At 44.1% G+C, this 19,731-nt stretch overlaps 1 protein-coding gene across 8 annotated transcripts in view; it reads right to left on the bottom strand.

The window, feature by feature from the left end:
• Positions 1 to 19,731, bottom strand: part of LOC115109631 (neuron navigator 2-like) — a 110,510-nt gene that overhangs the window by 70,611 nt on the left and 20,168 nt on the right. For 7 of the 8 annotated variants that reach the window (XM_029634805.2, XM_029634807.2, XM_065009850.1 and 4 more), the window contains exons 10-11: positions 11,971 to 12,079; positions 8,632 to 9,012 (exon numbers count right to left, since the gene is read on the bottom strand). In XM_029634805.2, the coding sequence (XP_029490665.2) occupies positions 8,632 to 9,012; positions 11,971 to 12,079 (490 nt within the window). Of the gene's footprint in view, positions 1 to 8,631; positions 9,013 to 11,970; positions 12,080 to 12,959; positions 13,778 to 19,731 lie in introns of those variants that run through there. The other variant, XM_065009853.1, reaches the window with a different exon arrangement.

Below are 19,731 nucleotides of genomic sequence, written 5' to 3'. Positions count from 1 at the left end.
GCCAGTTCTCCTTTACTACTATCCTCTCTTTCTTTGTATATCTTTATCTTTCTCTGTCACTCTCTCTCTCCTTAACACAACTGCCTCTCTCTCGCTCTCTACCCCTCTCATCCCCGTCAAGTCTGTTCAGATGGCGGAGCTCTTTAGGAGGAATGATGGGGTCATTGGTAACAGAAGGAGCAGACGAAGGACCAGGGAGCTGCAAGCTCAGTGTTTCAGGCGGAGGCAGAGTGAGAGGAAGAGGGGAAGGACATGGCAGTACAGGACAGGAGAGCCCCAGCACAGGAGGGGAGGGGGTGTTGTTTGCGGAAGGGGTAGGGGTAAGAGGAGGGGCCGGGGTAAATGTCTCGGGGGTATGGGCTGTGAGTCAGGGAGTAGCTGATTAGAATGATTTTCCTCAGAGCATCTTCCCCCATTAACTGGAGGAGGGATATGATTCGTTAAGGCCGCAATAGGTCACTTTTTGGGCAACCCAACCAAATTCACATAGAAATGTGAGTTATTGATCTGTCATTCTTATTGAAAGCAAGTATAAGAAGCCGTAGATATGTTCTATGTGCGCTATTTCTATGCGGCCCATTCCTACGTTTCCTTTTACTTTCGGTTTTATACACCAGCTTCAAACAGCTGAAAATACAATATTTTTGGTTATGGAAAATATATTTCAAAGCGGTTTAGATGGTACAATTATTCTCTACACAATGACTGCTTTTTTGTCAAATAAATTAGGCAACCTTTTAGAATTGTAGGAATCAGGAAATTACCCTCAAACTGAGCAAACAGAGAGACTATGATTACTCCCCAAAATCATTTGTACAAAAAATCCTTACTCTCTAAAAAGTTACTGTTTAAGCCAACCTGATTATGGGCTTTAGGTAATAACACTTCATAGTGAGTGATGAAAGAGAGAGACACCAACCTAAATTCAATATCACCTTTCATCTCAAAGATCAGGAAGTACCAATTACACGCAAGCCCCGGCAGCACTAGCATGAACAAAAAGCCCAGAATTTCCTCGGATAAGCAAAAGACCTAAACAGCAGCCACATTTCCTGGGACGAAGTCTTTTGAGTGGTTCGAGGTGGACAGTGACTGATGTGACTGGAGCTAAACTGTAGGCAGCTATTAAAGTGGAGTCAGACCAGTTGTTGACTAACCAGCCGGACAGGTAAAAACCCCTAACCGTTGTCAAAGGAGGGAGTGGAGTGTATTCCTTATGCCTTCCTGTAAACAAAACAACACCACCGACATAGGGAAACAAAAGACAAGTTATGATTTTGAATTAACCGCCTGCTGCCATGAGACACGCCACAGCGGATGACTCATTGACTGGCTCACTTTGTTATTAAGAAATAACGCAAATGTAATTCAATGCAAGCAAACCAAGTACAAAGCAATATATTTCCAAGCAGGTCAATGGCATATGGTATATACACTGCTCAAAAAAATAAAGGGAACACTAAAATAACACATCCAAGATCTGAATGAATGAAATATTCTTATTAAATACTTTTTTCTTTACATAGTTGAATGTGCTGACAACAAAATCACACAAAAATGATCAATGGAAATCAAATTTATCAACCCTTGGAAGTCTGGATTTGGAGTCACACTCAAAATTAAAGTGGAAAACCACACTACAGGCTGATCCAACACTGATGTAATGTCCTTAAAACAAGTCAAAATGATGCTCAGTAGTGTATGTGGCCTCCACGTGCCTGCATGACCTCCCTACAACGCCTGGGCATGCTCCTGATGAGGTGGCGGATGGTCTCCTGAGGGATCTCCTCCCAGACCTGGACTAAAGCATCCGCCAACTCCTGGACAGTCTGTGGTGCAACGTGGCGTTGGTGGATGGAGCGAGACATGATGTTCCAGATGTGCTCAATTGGATTCAGGTCTGGGGAACGGGCGGGCCAGTCCATAGCATCAATGCCTTCCTCTTGCAGGAACTGCTGACACACTCCAGCCACATGAGGTCTAGCATTGTCTTGCATTAGGAGGAACCCAGGGCCAACCGCACCAGCATATGGTCTCACAAGGGGTCTAAGGATCTCATCTCGGTACCTAATGGCAGTCAGGCTACCTCTGGCGAGCACATGGAGGGCTGTGCGGCCCCCCAAAGAAATGCCACCCCACACCATGACTGACCCACCGCCAAACCGGTCATGCTGGAGGATGTTGCAGGCAGCAGAACGTTCTCCATGACGTCTCCAGACTCTGTCACGTCTGTCACATGTGATCAGTGTGAACCTGCTTTCATCTGTGAAGAGCACAGGGCGCCAGTGGCAAATTTGCCAATCTTGGTGTTCTCTGGCAAATGCCAAACGTCCTGCACGGTGTTGGGCTGTAAGCACAACCCCCACCTGTGGACGTCGGGCCCTCATACCACCCTCATGGAGTCTGTTTCTGACCGTTTGAGCAGACACATGCACATTTGTGGCCTGCTGGAGGTCATTTTGCAGGGCTCTGGCAGTGCTCCTCCTGCTCCTCCTTGCACAAAGGTGGTGGTAGCGGTCCTGCTGCTGGGTTGTTGCCCTCCTACGGCCTCCTCCACGTCTCCTGATGTAACGGCCTGTCTCCTGGTAGCGCTCTGGACACTACGCTGACAGACACAGCAAACCTTCTTGCCACAGCTCGCATTGATGTGCCATCCTGGATGAGCTACACTACCTGAGCCACTTGTATGGGTTGTAGACTCCGTCTCATGCTACCACTAGAGTGAAAGCACCGCCAGCATTCAAAAGTGACCAAAACATCAGCCAGGAAGCATAGAAACTGAGAGGTGGTCTGTGGTCACCACCTGCAGAACCACTCCTTTATTGGGGGTGTCTTGCTAATTGCCTATAATTTCCACCTGCTGTCTATTCCATTTGCACAACAGCATGTGAAATGTATTGTCAACCAGTGTTGCTTCCTAAGTGGACAGTTTGATTTCACAGAAGTGTGATTGACTTGGAGTTACATTGTGTTGTTTAATTGTTCCCTTTATTTTTTTGAGCAGTGTATATGTATATACACAACCCAGGCAGGGTAGCCTAGTGGTTAGAGCGTTGGACTAGTAACCGGAAGGTTGCAAGTTCAAACCCCCAAGCTGACAAGGTACAAATCTGTCGTTCTGCCCCTGAACAGGCAGTTAACCCACTGTTCCTAGGCTGTCATTGAAAATAAGAATTTGTTCATAACTTACTTGCCTGGTTAAATAAAGGTTAAACCTTTTTTTTAAATTTAAAGCACAAGTTCATAGAAGTACAAGTTCATAGAAGTGGTCTGATGTTGGTCCCTATCTCTTCAAGGGGCATCAAATCAATAACTTGAATATCTGCCAATGTTTAGGTTTTAGAGTTGCGTGCTTGCAGTGGGCCATCCAATAACTCTGGTTACTGAACAACACCGGTCGGTTTGAGCAGAGACAGTTAACCTGCAGCAGGTCACTCATTTGTACTAAGTCACTCAACTCTCGACCACGTCAGGCCTTGGTTCAAAACAGAGTGAAACCCAGTAGAGTTTAAAGGTTACGTTAGTATTAGGCCTATGTGTTAACCCAACCAGAAAAAAATACAAAATAGATTTTTAAATAGATTTAAAAAATACAGTGAAATATTTAAAATTGGCTAAATATTGTATTTATTTATACATTTGAAATACATTCCAAAATATATAACAGCATTCATGTAAAATGTGTATATTAATATAGGTCAAATGTATATCACAATATATGTTAAATGGTTCAGAAAATGTATTTAATGTCTTTAAAAATACATTCTGAAATAGATTAAAGAATGTATTTTAGAATATAATTTCACATGCTTTTTCAAACCGATTGTGTTGCAAAATGCGAGATCCCACTGACTCTTAAGTAAAAATAATTTGAAGTACTACTTAAGTAGTTTTTGGGATATCTGTACTTTACTATTTATATTTTTAACAACTTTTACTTTTACTCCACTACATTCCTAAAATAATGTACTTTTTACTCCACACATTTTCCTTGACACCCAAAAGTACTCGTTACATTTTGAATCCTTAGCAGGACAGGAAAATGGTCCAATTCAGACTCTTATCAAAATAACACCCCTGTCATCCCTACTGCCTCTGATCTGGCGGACTCACTAAACACAAATACTTCGTTTGAAAATTACTGAGTGTTGGAGTGTGCCCCTGGCAATCCGTAAAAAAAGTAAACATTTATAATCATGCCGTCTGGTTTCCTTAATACAAGGAATGTGAAATGATTTATACATTTACTTTTGCTACTTAAGTATATTTAAAGCTAAAGACCTTTACTCAAGTAGTAGTATACTGGGTGACTTTCACTTTTACATGAGTCATTTTCTATTAAGGTATCTTTACTTTTACTCAAGTACTGTACAAATATAGTTAGGATTTTGTACAAAAAGTTTCACCTGACTGGTATCTTAGCAGGTAGAGTAGGGAACTATGGCACATTCAAAGGACCTGAGGGTACGAGGTCAAATCCCATTTAAAGGCACACTATTTCGATTTTAAAGAAAGAAGTGAAACCACAGTTTCTGCGCTGTTGTTTAAATAATTTGTTTTATTTTGTATAGTATAAACTCCTAAATAATGCCATAGATTCAGTTTCTGAAAAATGGTAAACTTGAAGGCAAAAGAGGGAAGCATGATGTGAACTCGGTGTGTATTCCAACAGACTGCTACTAAAGCCAACGACTTATCGCTGCACCACAACGCTTTGATGAAAACAGTGGAGAAAGAAACACTTGTATCTGATCATTAAACGCTGCTATTGAATGGTGACCAGAAGATGTCACTAATGTGCATTGTGAACAGAGCTCAGAGTAATGAACTGTTTTTCATCACAATATAGTGAAAGCCTCAGTTTCCCATCACTAGCTGTTGACTGTATTAATGATGAAACTCCAGATGGCTCTTCAGTAGCACATATACTTATGTCAGTCTCAATGCTCCTGCAGAACAGGCAGTGTACAAACTTAACCTTCAACCAGAGAACACAACATAACACATTAACTGGCATGACAATCTGGTCACATGGTGAGGCCAAAAAGCACTACGACAAAGCCACACCCCCAACACGCCATGCCTCCAAGTCTTCTAATAGGCTACTGCTGCTACAATATATTTGGTCAAAATTTGGCTTGGGCTGTGAACCCGTATATACCGTATACCAGGGTACTTGGAAATAGCCTCGGGCTTGGTTTTTCAAAAACCCTCAGTACCATTGAAACAATTATTTTGAAGTTTTAAAAATACATTTTTATATTTGTAGCTACACTTTAAGAAAATACCTGCAGTCAACTTGTGCAATATGTTAGGAGATAAAACAGATCGTATTCTTCATTTCATCTGTCACATTATTTTACATTATGAAGCTTACCATACTGTAGTTCCCCAGGACAGTTGAGCCAGTCACGCTTTTGTTTGTACATTGCACAATGGGAGAAAGCGGGAGCAGATGAGTCCAGCTGTTTATTAACAGGGATCTGGGTTTACATTGAAAGTTAACAGTGTTTTTTTTGCTTCAATAGAGTGATAAGAGACGTGCAACTATAGATTTCCTTCACACGTGCAACACATTAGGCAGAAAATAGCTTCATTGTAATCAGATGTCAATGAGTTTACAATGAAAAAGCAAGGTATTTTTTTGAGAAAAAAATATTATAGAAGGAACGTAACCAGCTACATTTCCTCATGTTTTGCTTAAATTTAATCTGGCATTTTACCAGAGAAAAGTAGGCTATCCCGAGAAAGGCTACACATCAGTCAGAGCCCTGTCTTTTGATAGAAAGCCCATTTGTGAATTCTCATCCAAGTGGAGAAGGGCATGGAGTGAAGCACAACATTTGTTTGATGCTGAGCAGAAATTACAAAAAGAAGCATTTTAGATACGCGTTTTATCTTTTTTTCCTGCGTTAAAAATGAAGAATTCTGCGTTAGGGCAACCCCTAAGTTTAACTTGCTAGTTATCTAAGTAAGTGGCTGAATTAATAAGATCACGGAGCATCATAGTGTGTTAGCTTTCTGCCGTGTTTGAGAAGTCAAAGCCCTTTGCATGAGTTATCTACAGCTGCCACTGCAGCTTGATTTCCTTGCGGTTTTCCTACTCTCTCTTCAGGGCCGTCTGCTTCTCCCCCCTATCTTCTCCTGAGCAGAGCAGGCAGGACCATTGCCGTAGAGAGACAACCCAGACACCACACAGACACAGCGTGTACACAGTACTCTTCATCCTTCAGACAAGCATGCGTCAAAACTTTGTTCATTTGCACAATGTCTCTTGTTCACATTCGCTTGTAAATATCAAAACTCACCAAAAAATAACATTTGGTAGCTTCTACCTATATATGTATTACTTTATAAGTTGGACTGCCTGTCTTTACAATTTGTTTATTTTCATTTGCGCTAGTTAGCATATTTAGGTAGCAGCCTCCATGGAAATTCGCTATTACTTGTGCTAATTTTGTTTGCATTCTGGTAATAGACACCCAATGGCTTTTTGCATTTTTGGCGCCCCCTTGTGTACTAAACCAGTAATACCGTGAGAGAAGGACAGTATGATGACATGAAAATCTGCATACCGCCCACCCCTAGTCAAAATGCATTTTTATTGCACGTGACACATTCCAAAAGCATACCAAAAGTACTAACATGCATTTAAATTACTACAAAAATGACTACAAACACAATACATTATCGGTCATGTAGTGACTCCATGTCTTTCATGCACATATGACAAATAAATAAATGAGAGAATTGCAACTAACGTCCAACGGGCAGAACTTAACATGTATTGGGTCGTTCCACGAAATGAGTGCTTTTCTTTTGTGTCCCTTTGATAAGTTAAGTAGAAATGATGCACCCATATAAAATTTTAAAAGCCAAATATATCGTGCCCTTAAATATACACCACATGGAGAGCTCAATTGATCTGATTTTCAATATGAATAAAGACTAGTGCAAGTACTCTTTTTGGCAATTTTCTGGTGTTTGGGGTGAAAACTGAGCATAACACGTTAACCCTGTTAACCATAGTTAGACAGGCTAGAAATGTGTGAATAATTACATTTTTGTTGTTGTTGTGAATCTTGCATTCAATTGCCCTTCCCACACAACACGCTTATATTCCTCCTGTCACATGGGGATTAATGGCTGATTTAACTAGTAATTACCAGTTGGAGGGCAGTTCAAGTGGATTTTTACCAGATGTTCCCACTTCCCACTTGGTTACAAATGCACCATAACACCGCTAACCAGCCACCGTAGAGCCGTATAATACCACTTATTAAAAGCACAAGACCTTGACATATTGTGGTGTGTTGTACGATGTATAGTTTTTGTTTAAATCGATAAAAATGAGAAATAAAAAAGAGCAAAAACAGGCACTAGATTTCTTTTCCTTATTTAATTAAGCTGGAGCGAGGCACTTTGCTATAGTCTTTTCTTTTTTACCTCTTGAGATGGGAGAATATTTTAAAATTTTCAATGAGGTTGAACATGTGCTATTCATGACAGAATGTAAAAAATGATGTGACAATTCAAATTTATATCACTTCCAAAGAGTCATTTAAGAAGCTGAATTAGGAACCACTTTGTCCACCCTGTAGACTCGATGTCAATAGCCAAGCATTTCTGGAATATTGTCAGGCATTAAACGCATTTGAGCAAAAGATGCAAATACATCTACTGTATACATATTTTTAAATACATTTCACGTGACGTTAAACACAAGGAATAATTATTGTTCCTTTCTTTGTATGGGAACTCGCACCCTTTGACAGGTGTGGTCGTCCTATCCTTTTTTGACAAAGTGCTATCACATCACCAAGACATTCATAATGAACTTGCATAAAGCCTTTCCAGAGCATGGACCCTGTCACCACCGACCTTCTCCATTGCTTCCGGGTCCTAGAGGACAATCAGATAATAAGGACGATTGTGGTGAACAACATCCAAGTTCTCCAGCATCCAGTGCCTGTTTCAAGATGATGGTAAAGTAAACAGCCTATTTTGTCCAATTCCACTGAGATGAAACACACAGCATTCTATGTCATCACATCATCTACAGACATAACCCGACCTGCATTTGGCTCCGTGTCACATGACTTACCTCTTTGTGGAGACCTCTGGTTGACTATGTGAGGTTGTTACCACAGAACCTCTCGAGGCCCAGTAAAGGAGAGGATTCAAATCGAAGCGGGACCAGCATTCTTTCTCTAGGAGTGAATAAGAGCTCTCGCTTTCTCATGTCATCTCAAAGCTAAGAAGAATATTTCCCATGAGATGCTTTCTCTCTAGCGCACAAAGGGCAGTTTATTTTTTTGAAATCAAAACTCTCTTCCCCCTGAGAGCTTTCCAAATAAGACAGCATGTTACCAAGCTATCTTCCAAACGAAAGACGTTGCCTGATGTCTCAAGTGATCTCTCATCTGTCGTTCTCTCTGAGCTACCACTGACAACTAAGAGACATTAGCAGAGAGGACAGTCACACTCACAAGGAGAGAAGACAGAAACACTACCATCTAGTGACAAGAAAGCAGAAAACAGAGGTGGTCCATTCATAGCAGGGTTATTGCTCTTCCCCTGGTTGCTTTCGCCAGTTGAATACATAAAAGTACAGATGTCGTGTGCACTCACCCACTGGAGACTTTGTCCATGCGGAGATTCTTCCCCAGCACGTCACCGTCGCTCATGTACCCCATGGTCTCCATGGCGATGCCCTCCAGCTCCTCCATCTTATCTGGCGGGTCCAGGTCACACACACTGTTCCTCTCCTGGCCTGGTGTCTGCCCGCCGCGGAGGTAGCGCCCGCTCTCGGGGCTCACCATGCGACTGGTACTGTCCCGTGTTGCCACCTCATACCCGTTCCCCACTGAGGGGGCGTCGCCCGCTTGCAGACGGGGGCTGGAGGGGCCCAGTCGCCAGGGCAGCGCTGGGTTGGGGCGGGGGGACAGGTTGAGCATGCCTCTCCCGCTGACCTCTGTGGTGACGCTGCTGTCAAAGGTAGTCTCCAGGGTACTGGGGAGAGAGAGGGAGGCGAGGATGGAAGGAGGGTGGGGTGGGGGTGGGGGGGTGGGGGGTAAGATCCAGATTCAAAATTAGATAGACCCCTGCTGCGAGAGGCTGTGGTGAGTCAGGAGCCAGACATGAACAAGTCCCTGTCCAGGGCAACGGGCTGTCACTCAAATAAATCAAAGGTTTGTTCAGGGGGTGAGTGGGTCAGGACAGGAGCCTGCTGAAACCAACAGCATAGCCCAGCATACATTTCAATATGTTGGTCAGATGCTGGTCAAGCTGGTCTAACCAGCATGGTCAAGCTGATTATGCTGGTTTACTAGCATGGTCTAGCTGGTTTTGTTGGTGACCAGCCTTCGCTGTGTTTTGGACACTGGTGACCAGTCTTCGCTGGGGTTTGGACTAGTGGTCGACCGATTAATCATTAATGGTTGATGATATTACTAGGTTAATTAGCTTGTCCTGCGTTGCATATAATCAATGTGGTGCCTGTTCATTTATCATCGAATCACAGCCTAATTCAACTTTGCCAAACGGGTGAAGCGCATTCGTGAAAAAAGCACATTCGTTGCACAAATGTACCTATAACCATAAACATCAATGACTTTCTATGATGTGATATCTGATAGAGCAGTCTGACTGAGCGGTGGTAGGCAGCAGCAGGCTCGTAAGCATTCATTCAAACAGCATAATTCCTATAATAACTACAACCTAAAGCTTCTTAACTGGGAATATTGAAGAACTGGGAATATTGAACCACCAGCTTTCATATGTTCTCATGTTCTGAGCAAGGAACTTAAACGTTAGCTTTTTACATGGCACATATTGCCCTTTTACGTTCTTCTCCAACACTGTGTTTTTTGCATTATTTAAACCAAATTGAACATGTTTCATTATTTATTTGAGACTAAATAGATTTTATTTATGTATTATATTAAGATAAAATAAAAATGTTCATTGTTCATTCATTATTGTTGCAATTGTCGTTTATTACAAATATATATATATAAATATTGGCCAATTAATCGGTATCAGCTTTTTTTTGGTCCTCCAATAATCGGTATCGGCGTTGAAAAATCATAATCAGTCGTCCTCTAGTTTGGACACTCATGACCAGCCTTCACTGTGTTTTTGACACATACCAGCTTATGCTGGTGATGCTGGTATGCTGGTGACAAAGCTGGTCCAGCATGGTCAAGCTGATCTGAATAGCAGGTCTGACTATGCCCATCATTATCATATTTCCCAGCATTCTCTATTGCAGCTGATTTTTAGAATTGTTTGTTTCAATATCTTTTTTTGTTTGTTGCGTTTTTGCATGTACATTGATTCATTCATCTTATAGTAAACAAAGATTAATAACATGTTGTTTAAAAAAAAATGTTTCTAAACTAATCCAATCTGTTAGTTGGACTTATCGCACCGGATACTGAAATGGTTGTTCCAGTTTAGATGGTTTGTGTCGTCTCATTTATCATACTTTCTAACCCTGGCAGACATTCTGCAAACATATTATGGGTGAACAAGAGTTCAAATTGTTGGATATCCCCACTCTGGCTAGATTCCAGTAGGAATTAAACGTCACTTTGCAAGCCAGCATGATGTGACTTGATGCTGGTTTTGCTGGTGACCAGCATAAGTGTCCAAAACATAGTGAAGGTTGCTCACCAGCAACAAAAAAAACACAGTGAAGGCAGGTCACCAGCAAAACACGGCAAAGGCACCACGAAAACACGGCGAAGGCACCACGGAAACACGGCGAAGGCACCACGGAAATACGGCGAAGGCACCACGGAAACACGACAAAGGCACCACGGAAACACGGCGAAGGCACCACGGAAATACGGCGAAGGCACCATGGAAACACGACGAAGGCACCACGGAAACACAATGAGTCACCACGAAGACACAGATGAGGCTAGTCACCAGCAGCTATGCTGGACCAACCAATGCTGGTCTATGACGGGGGGGTTTTTTCCAGCTGGGGAGTTACCTCTCTCACTCACTGACAGACTAAAGATCAGACTGGTCAAAATGGCAAAAATAAAATATGTTCAATATACAAAACAATAAATGTAAGAGGTAGAGAGAGAGAGAGAGAGAGAGAGAGAGAGAGAGAGAGAGAGACATGAGATGAGCCACTTCAACATGAAAAGCTGCATTTACATGCCGTTCAGAGAGCATGTCAATCAAAACCCCATCAAAACCCCATTCGAATGCATATACTATGATAATGTTTGTCCTGGCTGAACAATCCTACGAGTTGAACTGAACTTTTCCCTCCCATATGATGCTAAAGAGTGTAGAAATGCGTTTGGCATTGTAGATCAGCCCACCAGGAGTGCTTTTCATGTATGTTCTCCCCTTTTATCGACTCGGGAGACAAAAGCAGCTTTTAACCCAGTGCTGGCTGACCACGGGGGTCCAGTCAACCCCTCTGAGCCGATTTCACGGCTGGGCTCAGGACGAGGCGACTGGGCAACACATCAGATTCATCAGAGCAGAGACAAAAGAGGATGCCTCCAGATCAACATCTGCTCTACCAGTCCAACTGCCAATCAGGCTAAAGCCTTTAGACCCCGAAGGCAGACTCTGTCATGTAGACAAGATGGAATCCAAATGGTTCACATGCTGCACATAATGGTCCTCATTTTGAACGCTTCCTTCCCACATCAATCAAAATGAATGTCATGTTTTTGTTTCACCCTGCTGTTCTCCTGCCCTCGGTAATAGATCGCCGATGCATTACAGAGCTTGTGAAGACCCCGACATTAAATGCTCCGTGGAGAGCACTTTGCAAAGTAAGTATCCAATCATGTTTGGGAAGTGCGGCGCCAAACCACTCAAATAAACCTCTCAGTCCATAAGAGCATCGGAAATGACACACACTCGCACTCGCATCAAATGGGTGAGTAATGAGTGACACACACAGATGGTGCTGAAGCAAGGTCAGTGATCTACCTGTGGCTGATCTGTGTTCCCCTCAGGCTGGACATGGTCTCTTCCAGGTTCTGCCTCAGATCGGCAATGTTCTTGACCGTCCGCAAGCGCCTGGCCTCAGGGTCTTCACCTAGGAGTGGAGGGGGCGGGTCTGTTAGAGACAGCCTACCTGAAACAGCTGCTACGTCAAACCACACACGTGGCACAGGCTCGTCAGAACATCCTCAGAAATGTGCATCTTTCCTTCAAAGGTACCCGTTAACACTTGAAACAGACCATTCACAACAAGAGGGTCCCAAACGTTGCATTACCTTCCTGTAGCTCCTTCAGGGCCAATCAGAAAAAATATACATACAAAAAAACGGCATATGAATTCTCTGTGCTTTTGAGGAAAGAAAATGTTGATAAAGTTCTTACGATCAGTCAAAACAGTTGCTGGGAAGGAGAAAAGCTTGGCCAACTAATTCACCCATTCACCCTTTTTCCAAATAAACATGAGCAGTAGGTGAGTGGAGGGTGTTGCTGGGCAGATTGAAATGTATTTGCCTATCACACACACGCACACGCACACAAACACAAACACACACACGCTGCCGTGACATGGAAACGTGGGCTGGAGAGCTGAGGAGCACTACCAGTCAAGGCTTTCCAGGGGGGCCTTGAAGGGAACACAAACGAGCCCATTCACAGGGCTAAACCTGCCCTTTACAACACCACTAACTCCTTACAGGCAGCCCTTTGATGGAGGGATTGTGTAACTTTTCTCCCGTCAGCTTCACTGAGAAACATAACGGTGAGGGCTGGCGGAATGTTCCGCCGGCAGAGTAACGGTAACATGCTCTGAATGCTCTGAATGCTTTGAGAGCATGAACAAACTTTTGCTCTGCGAATGAAAAAAGCCGCATCTAAGTCCGAGAGGTCTGGGACAGTAAAGGAAAGCATCCCCGAAGACCACATGCAGAGGGCAGCGGGGGGGGGGCACACACATGCACACATACACAAGCACTTACTCTCGTGTTTCTCATATATCTCCAGCATGGTGAGGAGGATCTCCTCGTTGAGTTGAGCGATGCCGTCCCAGACACAGGTCTGCTGCAGGTGCACCTGGTACAGCCGGCTCTGCCTCCGACTGGACACATAGTTCTCCTCCCAGGTCACATGCTTGGTTCTGACCTCTGACGTCCTGGCTGTCTGCCTCAGGGTCACAGGGTCACAGCTCTCGGCGCCCTCTCTTCCTGGACTCTCCAGATTCTCCACAGAGGTGTTTAGCTCAATGGCTGGTTGTCTAGTTTCGTCTGGCGTTGGTCTGGTGGGGATGGGGATGTGACAGGCGGGGTGGCTGTGCTGGCTGGAGCCCCTCAGGGTAACACTGCCCAGGGACAGTCTGGTCCTGGTTCCGTCTCTGCTGTGTCCTACCTCTCTGCCACTGGCTCTGCTGGGTGAGGAGTCATTGCTGCTGCCATTCTTACCAACACCCTCCTTGTTTCCGTGAGGAAGCATTTCTTCTCTCTCCATGTAGTCCTTACTAGGTGCTCCAAGTCTCTGACACAAGTCCTGTCCGATATTGACACATCCTCTCCATGACACGTTAGGATTCGGATCGGAACAGAACGTAAGTGAGTGCTTGTTTTCTTGAAAATCCTTCGGCCTCGAATTGACAGAGAGAGAATGATGTCGCTGACACAACTGCTCCAGCGTTGCCCACTCCTCCTGTGGCGACTGGTTTGTCTGGAGAAATGCCTCTCCAGCCATCCACAACGTGCACACACACACGCACACACACACACACACACACACACACACACACACACACACACACACACACACAGTGTGGTGAGGAGCCTTGGCAACTCCATGACATCCACAGCCTTTAACATGCAGATGAGCTTTTCCTGTTCCATTCAGTCAGCCCCTGGCCTTTTCTCTCCCCCCTGGCTGCCATGTTAGACACAGAGACACAGATTCCGGGCTGGGGCTGCCTCAGGACAAAACTCCATCACTTCACCAGTCAACTCCAGGGTCAAAACAAGCCTCTCTCTCCACACTCTCTCAACGAGTCTTGCAATTCATACAAAGCTCAATACGAATCCAGTGTTTCACTTTTCTTTATTTTTCCATCTCAATATTTTTCTGTTTCCTGTGTGGCAGCAGAGCAGTTCTCCAAATTAACAGTACCAACCAACATAAACCCACTTACTTCCTGGCTGAGAAACTAAGAGTTTCCAATAACGTTTTTTTTCCACAGTGCTGTTAATTGAATTCAGACAGACCTTGTGTGGGCCTGCCAAATCATTGTGAACTTTGAGGCAATATCTCTGATCCATTACGAAGAGGCTAAAAAGGATCCACAGGGAACTGAGGCTTTTGCCCTCCATGGTGGCATTTTGATTCAGTCCTCGCTATAGAGTACTGACATGTATAGCTGGGAAGAGAGACCCTCATTTGTGCCTGGGAACAATGCGAGGCTGAAAAAAATGGTTTCCATGGACAGGATCCTTTGATGCTAATGAGAGCTATTTATCACCAGAAACCAATGCTGGCACGAAGACTGCACTCAATGAGCTGTAGAAGGCCATAAGCAAACAAGAAAATCCTTTAATGCAGGAAAACTTAAATCTGTTTTACCTGATTTCTAACAGGACGTCACAAAACACTCAAGACCCCCTTTAGTCCACAAACAGAGACACATGCAAAACTCTCCCTCGCCCTCCATTTGGAAAATCTGACCATAATTCTATCCTGATTCCTGCTTACAAGAAAAAACTAAAGCAGGAAGTACTAGTGACTCGATCTATACTGAAGTGGTCAGATGAAGCGGATGCTAAGCTACAGGGCTGTTTTGCTAGCACAGACTGAAACATGTTCTGGGATTCCTCCGATGGCATTGAGGAGTACACCACCTCAGTCACCGGCTTCATCAATAAGTGCATCGATGATGTCCTCCCCACAGTGACCGTACATACGGTGGGGAGAACAAGTATTTGATACACTGCCGATTTTGCAGGTTTTCCTACTTACAAAGCATGTAGAGGTCTGTAATTTTTATCATAGGTACACTTCAACTGTGAGAGACGGAATCTAAAACAAAAATCCAGAAAATCACATTGTGTGATTTTTAAGTAATTAATTTGCATTTTATTGCATGACATAAGTATTTGATACATCAGAAATGCAGAACTTAATATTTGGTACAGAAACCTTTGTTTGCAATTACAGAGATCATACGTTTCCTGTAGTTCTTGACCAGGTTTGCACACACTGCAGCAGGGATTTTGGCCCACTCCTCCATACAGACCTTCTCCAGATCCTTCAGGTTTTGGGGCTGTCACTGGGCAATACGGACTTTCAGCTCCCTCCAAAGATTTTCTATTGGGTTCAGGTCTGGAGACTGGCTAGGCCACTCCAGGACCTTGAGATGCTTCCTATGGAGCCACTCCTTAGTTGCCCTGGCTGTGTGCTTCGGGTTGTTGTCATGCTGGAAGACCCAGCCACGACCCATCTTCAATGCTCTTACTGAGGGAAGGAGGTTGTTGGCCAAGATCTCGCGATACATGGCCCCATCCATCCTCCCCTCAATACGGTGCAGTCATCCTGTCCCCTTTGCAGAAAAGCATCCGCAAAGAATTATGTTTCCACCTCCATGTTTCACGGTTGGGATGGTGTTCTTGGGGTTTTACTCATCCTTCTTCTTCATACAAACATGGCGAGTGAAGTTTAGACCATAAAGCTCTATTTTTGTCTCATCAGACCACATGACCTTCTCCCATTCCTCCTCTGGATCATCCAGATGGTCATTGGCAAACTTCAGACGGGACATGCGCTGGCTTGAGCAGGGGGACCATGCGTGCGCTGCAGGATTTTAATCCATGACGGCCTAGTGTGTTACTAATGGTTTTCTTTGAGACTGTGGCCCCAGCTCTCTTCAGGTCATTGACCAGGTCCTGCCGTGTAGTTCTGGGCTGATCCCTCACCTTCCTCATGATCATTGATGCCCCACGAGGTGAGATCTTGCATGAAGCCCCAGACCGAGGATGATTGACCGTCATCTTGAACTTCTTCCATTTTCTAATAATTGCGCCAACAGTTGTTGCCTTCTCACCAAGCTGCTTGCCTATTGTCCTGTAGCCGATCCCAGCCTTGTGCAGGTCTACAATTTTATCCCTGATGTCCTTACACAGCTCTCTGGTCTTGGCCATTGTGGAGAGGTTGGAGTCTGTTTGATTGAGTGTGTGGACAGGTGTCTTTTATACAGGTAACGAGTTCAAACAGATGCAGTTAATACAGGTAATGAGTGGAGAACAGGAGTTCTTCTTAAAGAAAAACGAACAGGTCTGTGAGAGACGGAATTCTTACTGGTTGCTAGGTGATCAAATACTTATATCTTGCAATCTTGCAATACTTATTAAAAATCATACAATGTGATTTTCTGGATTTTTGTTTTAGATTCCGTCTCTCACAGTTGAAGTGTACCTATGATAAAAATTACAGACCTCTACATGCTTTGTAAGTAGGAAAACCTGCAAAATTGGCAGTGTATAAAATACTTGTTCTCCCCACTGTATATACCCCAACCAGAAGCCATGGATTACAGGCAACATCTGCACCGAGCTTAACGCTAGAGCTGCCACTTTCAAGGAGCGGGACACTAATCCGGACTCTTATAAGAAATCCTGCTATGCCCTCAGACAAACCATCAAACAGGCAAAGCATCAATACAGGACTAAGATTGAATCCTACTACACCAGCTCTGACGCTTGTCGGATGTGGCAGGGCTTGAAAAATATTATGGACTACAAAGGGAAACCCAGCCGCGAGCTGCCCAGTGACGTGAGCCTACCAGACAGGCTAAATGCCCTTTATGCTCGGCAAGCAACACTGAAGGATGCATGAGAGCATCAGCTGTTCCGGACAACTGTGTGATCACGCTCTCCGTAGCCGATGTGAGTATGACCTTTAAACAGGTCAACGCTCATAAGGACGCAGAGCCAGATGGATTACCAGTGAAGGCTCCTCAGATGTGGAAGGGGAGGACCATCCTCCTCAGTGAATTTCATAAAAATGGTAAAACATTGAAAAGTTATCCTTTTTAGATAGAACTATACTAAATATATTCACATGTCACCAAATAACTGATTAAAACACACTGCTTTGCAACAGAGTGCTGTTGAGGCTACTACACTCTGTTGGGGCTAGCTTACGTCCTCCTCTTGGTACATTGACTTCAATACAAAACCTAGGTTACTCTTGGTTCTCACCCCCTTTCATTGACCCCCACAGTAATTATGACAACAAATGCAGCTGGCTAGTTTAGGTACTCAAACACCCGGCTCAAACAGAGGGATGCAATGTAAGCTAGTTGGCTATGACTATCCAACACAACATTAGAACTCTTCCAAGTCAAGGTAAGCTTTTGGCTTTTTTATTGCCACCAGGGCCCACCGGCGTAACTGCTTACTGACTGTACACTGTAACGTTACTGCATGATTGTAGCGAGTTTACTAACGCATTTGTTCTATTAGCTGTGTTACTTTAGCTAATATGGGAACAACGATGTGGTCTGTGTGTAGCGGTTATGACATGGTTTGGCTTGGAAAGTTTTTTTCGCCTGGTCACATACAGCTGATGTGTTGTTCATTAAAGTCCACAAATGAAGGGAAAAGGTGAAAGGAGGAGAGTGCATAGAGGCGAGAAGGAATACAATGTGGCTGCTATGAAAGTGAACTGTGTTTATGCATGATCAGGGGTGAATTCATTCCGCCGATCCTGTTGAAAAACGTTTCCTAAACGGAAACAAATGAAGCGGAGATAAAAATACCTGAATTTGTCCAACAGAAACTCTCGTTTGTAACTGCTGGACTAATGATTACACCCTAGATAAGCTAGATGCAGGCAAGAGTGTGCAAGGCAGATTTAATGTGTCACTGTCTGTCCATGTGTCACTGTTTGTCCCCTCAACATTTTCTCTCGACCTGTGTGCACCTACGTTGTAAAACTTTCATTCACAGGCTAGGTTGTAGCATGATGGGTATAAGGAAAATGCAAGTATCATGTAGTAGCCTAAACCTATCTATGCTACATTGAGCTGGGTGAATGGAATATAAATGACAGATATCCAACATGCTGTAATAGAAACAAGGCCACGCTCATGAAAAGAAATGGTCCTCCCTCATCTTAAATGGCACTGACCGCCACTGGTCTTCACTGACATTTTCAACCTCTAGTCTGTAATACCTACATGGTTCAAGCAGACCACCATAGTCCCTGTGCCCAAGGAAGCGAAGGTAACCTGCCTAAATGACTACTACTATGTCTTTAGCCATGAAGTGCTTTGAAAAGCTGGTCATGGCTCACATCAACACCATCATCTCGGAAACCCTAGACCCACAACAATACGCATACCGCTCCAAAAGATTCACGGATGATGCAATCACAATTGCCCTCCACACTGCCCTTTCCCACCTGGACAAAAGGAACACTTATGTGAGAATGCTATTCATTGACTACAGCTCAGCGTTCAACACCATAGTGCCCTCAAAGCTCATCACTAAGCTAAGGACCCTGGGACTAAACTTCTCCCTCTGCAACTAGATCCTGGACTTCCTGACGGGCCGCTCCCAGGTGGTAAGGGTAGGTAACAACACATCTGCCACGCTGATCCGCAACACGAGGGCCCCTCAGAGGTCCGCGCTTAGTCCCCTCCTGTATTCCTTGTTAACCCACGACTGCGTGGCCAAGCACGACTCCAACACCATCATTAAGTTTGCCGATGACGCAACAGTGGTAGGCCTGATCACCGACAACAACGAGACAGCCTATAGGGAGGAGGTCAGAGACCTGGCCATGTGGTGCCAGGACAACAACCTCTCCCTCAACGTGATCAAGACAAAGGAGCTGATCGTGGACTACAGGAAAAGAAGGGCTGAATACGCACCCATTCTCATCGACGGTGCTGTAGTGGAGCAGATCGAGAGTTTCAAGTTCATTGGTGTCCACATCACCAACAAACTATCATGGTCCAAACACACCAAGACAGTCGCGAAAATGGCACGACACTGCCTATTCCCTTTCAGGAGACTGAAAAGATTTGGCATGGATTCCCAGATACTCAAAAAGTTCTACAGTTGCATCACCGCCTGGTATGGCAACTGCTCAACCTCCGACCGTAAGGCACTACAGAGGGTAGTGCGAACGGCTCAGTTTATCACTAGGGCCAAGCTTCCTGCCATCCAGGGCCTCTATACTAGACGGTGTCAGAGGAAGGACCCCCCCCCACACACACACACACTTTACCCCCTACCTACATGTACCAAGTACCTATTACCTCAATTACCTCGACTAACCTGTACCCCCGCACATTGACTCGGAACTGGTACCCCTTGTATGCAACATAGCCTCGTTATTGTTAGTATTTCTTTTTTTTCTTTTTTTTTCTCTTAAAATTGCATTGTTGGTTAAAAACTTCTTCGGGATCGGTGTCTCTTCCAAGGGACGGTTGAGCTAACGTAGGCTAATGCGATTAAGCATGAGGTTGTAAGTAACAAGAACATTTCCCAGGACATAGGGTGAAACAGTGAAATAATACCATGCTATTGTTTGAGGAGAGTTCAGTTTTGAACATAAAAAGTTATTAATAAACAAATTAGGCACATATGGGCATTCTTGGTACAACATTTTCAGTCTAAAACATACACTAAATTGCAGCTGGGCTGGAATAATACATTACGGCCTTTCTCTTGCATTTCAAAGATGATGGTACTAAAGAACAGTTGGTTTTTTCTTTGT

The sequence above is a fragment of the Oncorhynchus nerka genome, linkage group LG25 (assembly GCF_034236695.1).
Source record: "Oncorhynchus nerka isolate Pitt River linkage group LG25, Oner_Uvic_2.0, whole genome shotgun sequence".
NCBI classification, from domain to species: Eukaryota; Metazoa; Chordata; class Actinopteri; order Salmoniformes; family Salmonidae; genus Oncorhynchus; species Oncorhynchus nerka.
The sequence above is the reverse complement of the archived record's forward strand: the minus strand, read 5'-3'. Positions and strand labels throughout refer to the sequence as shown.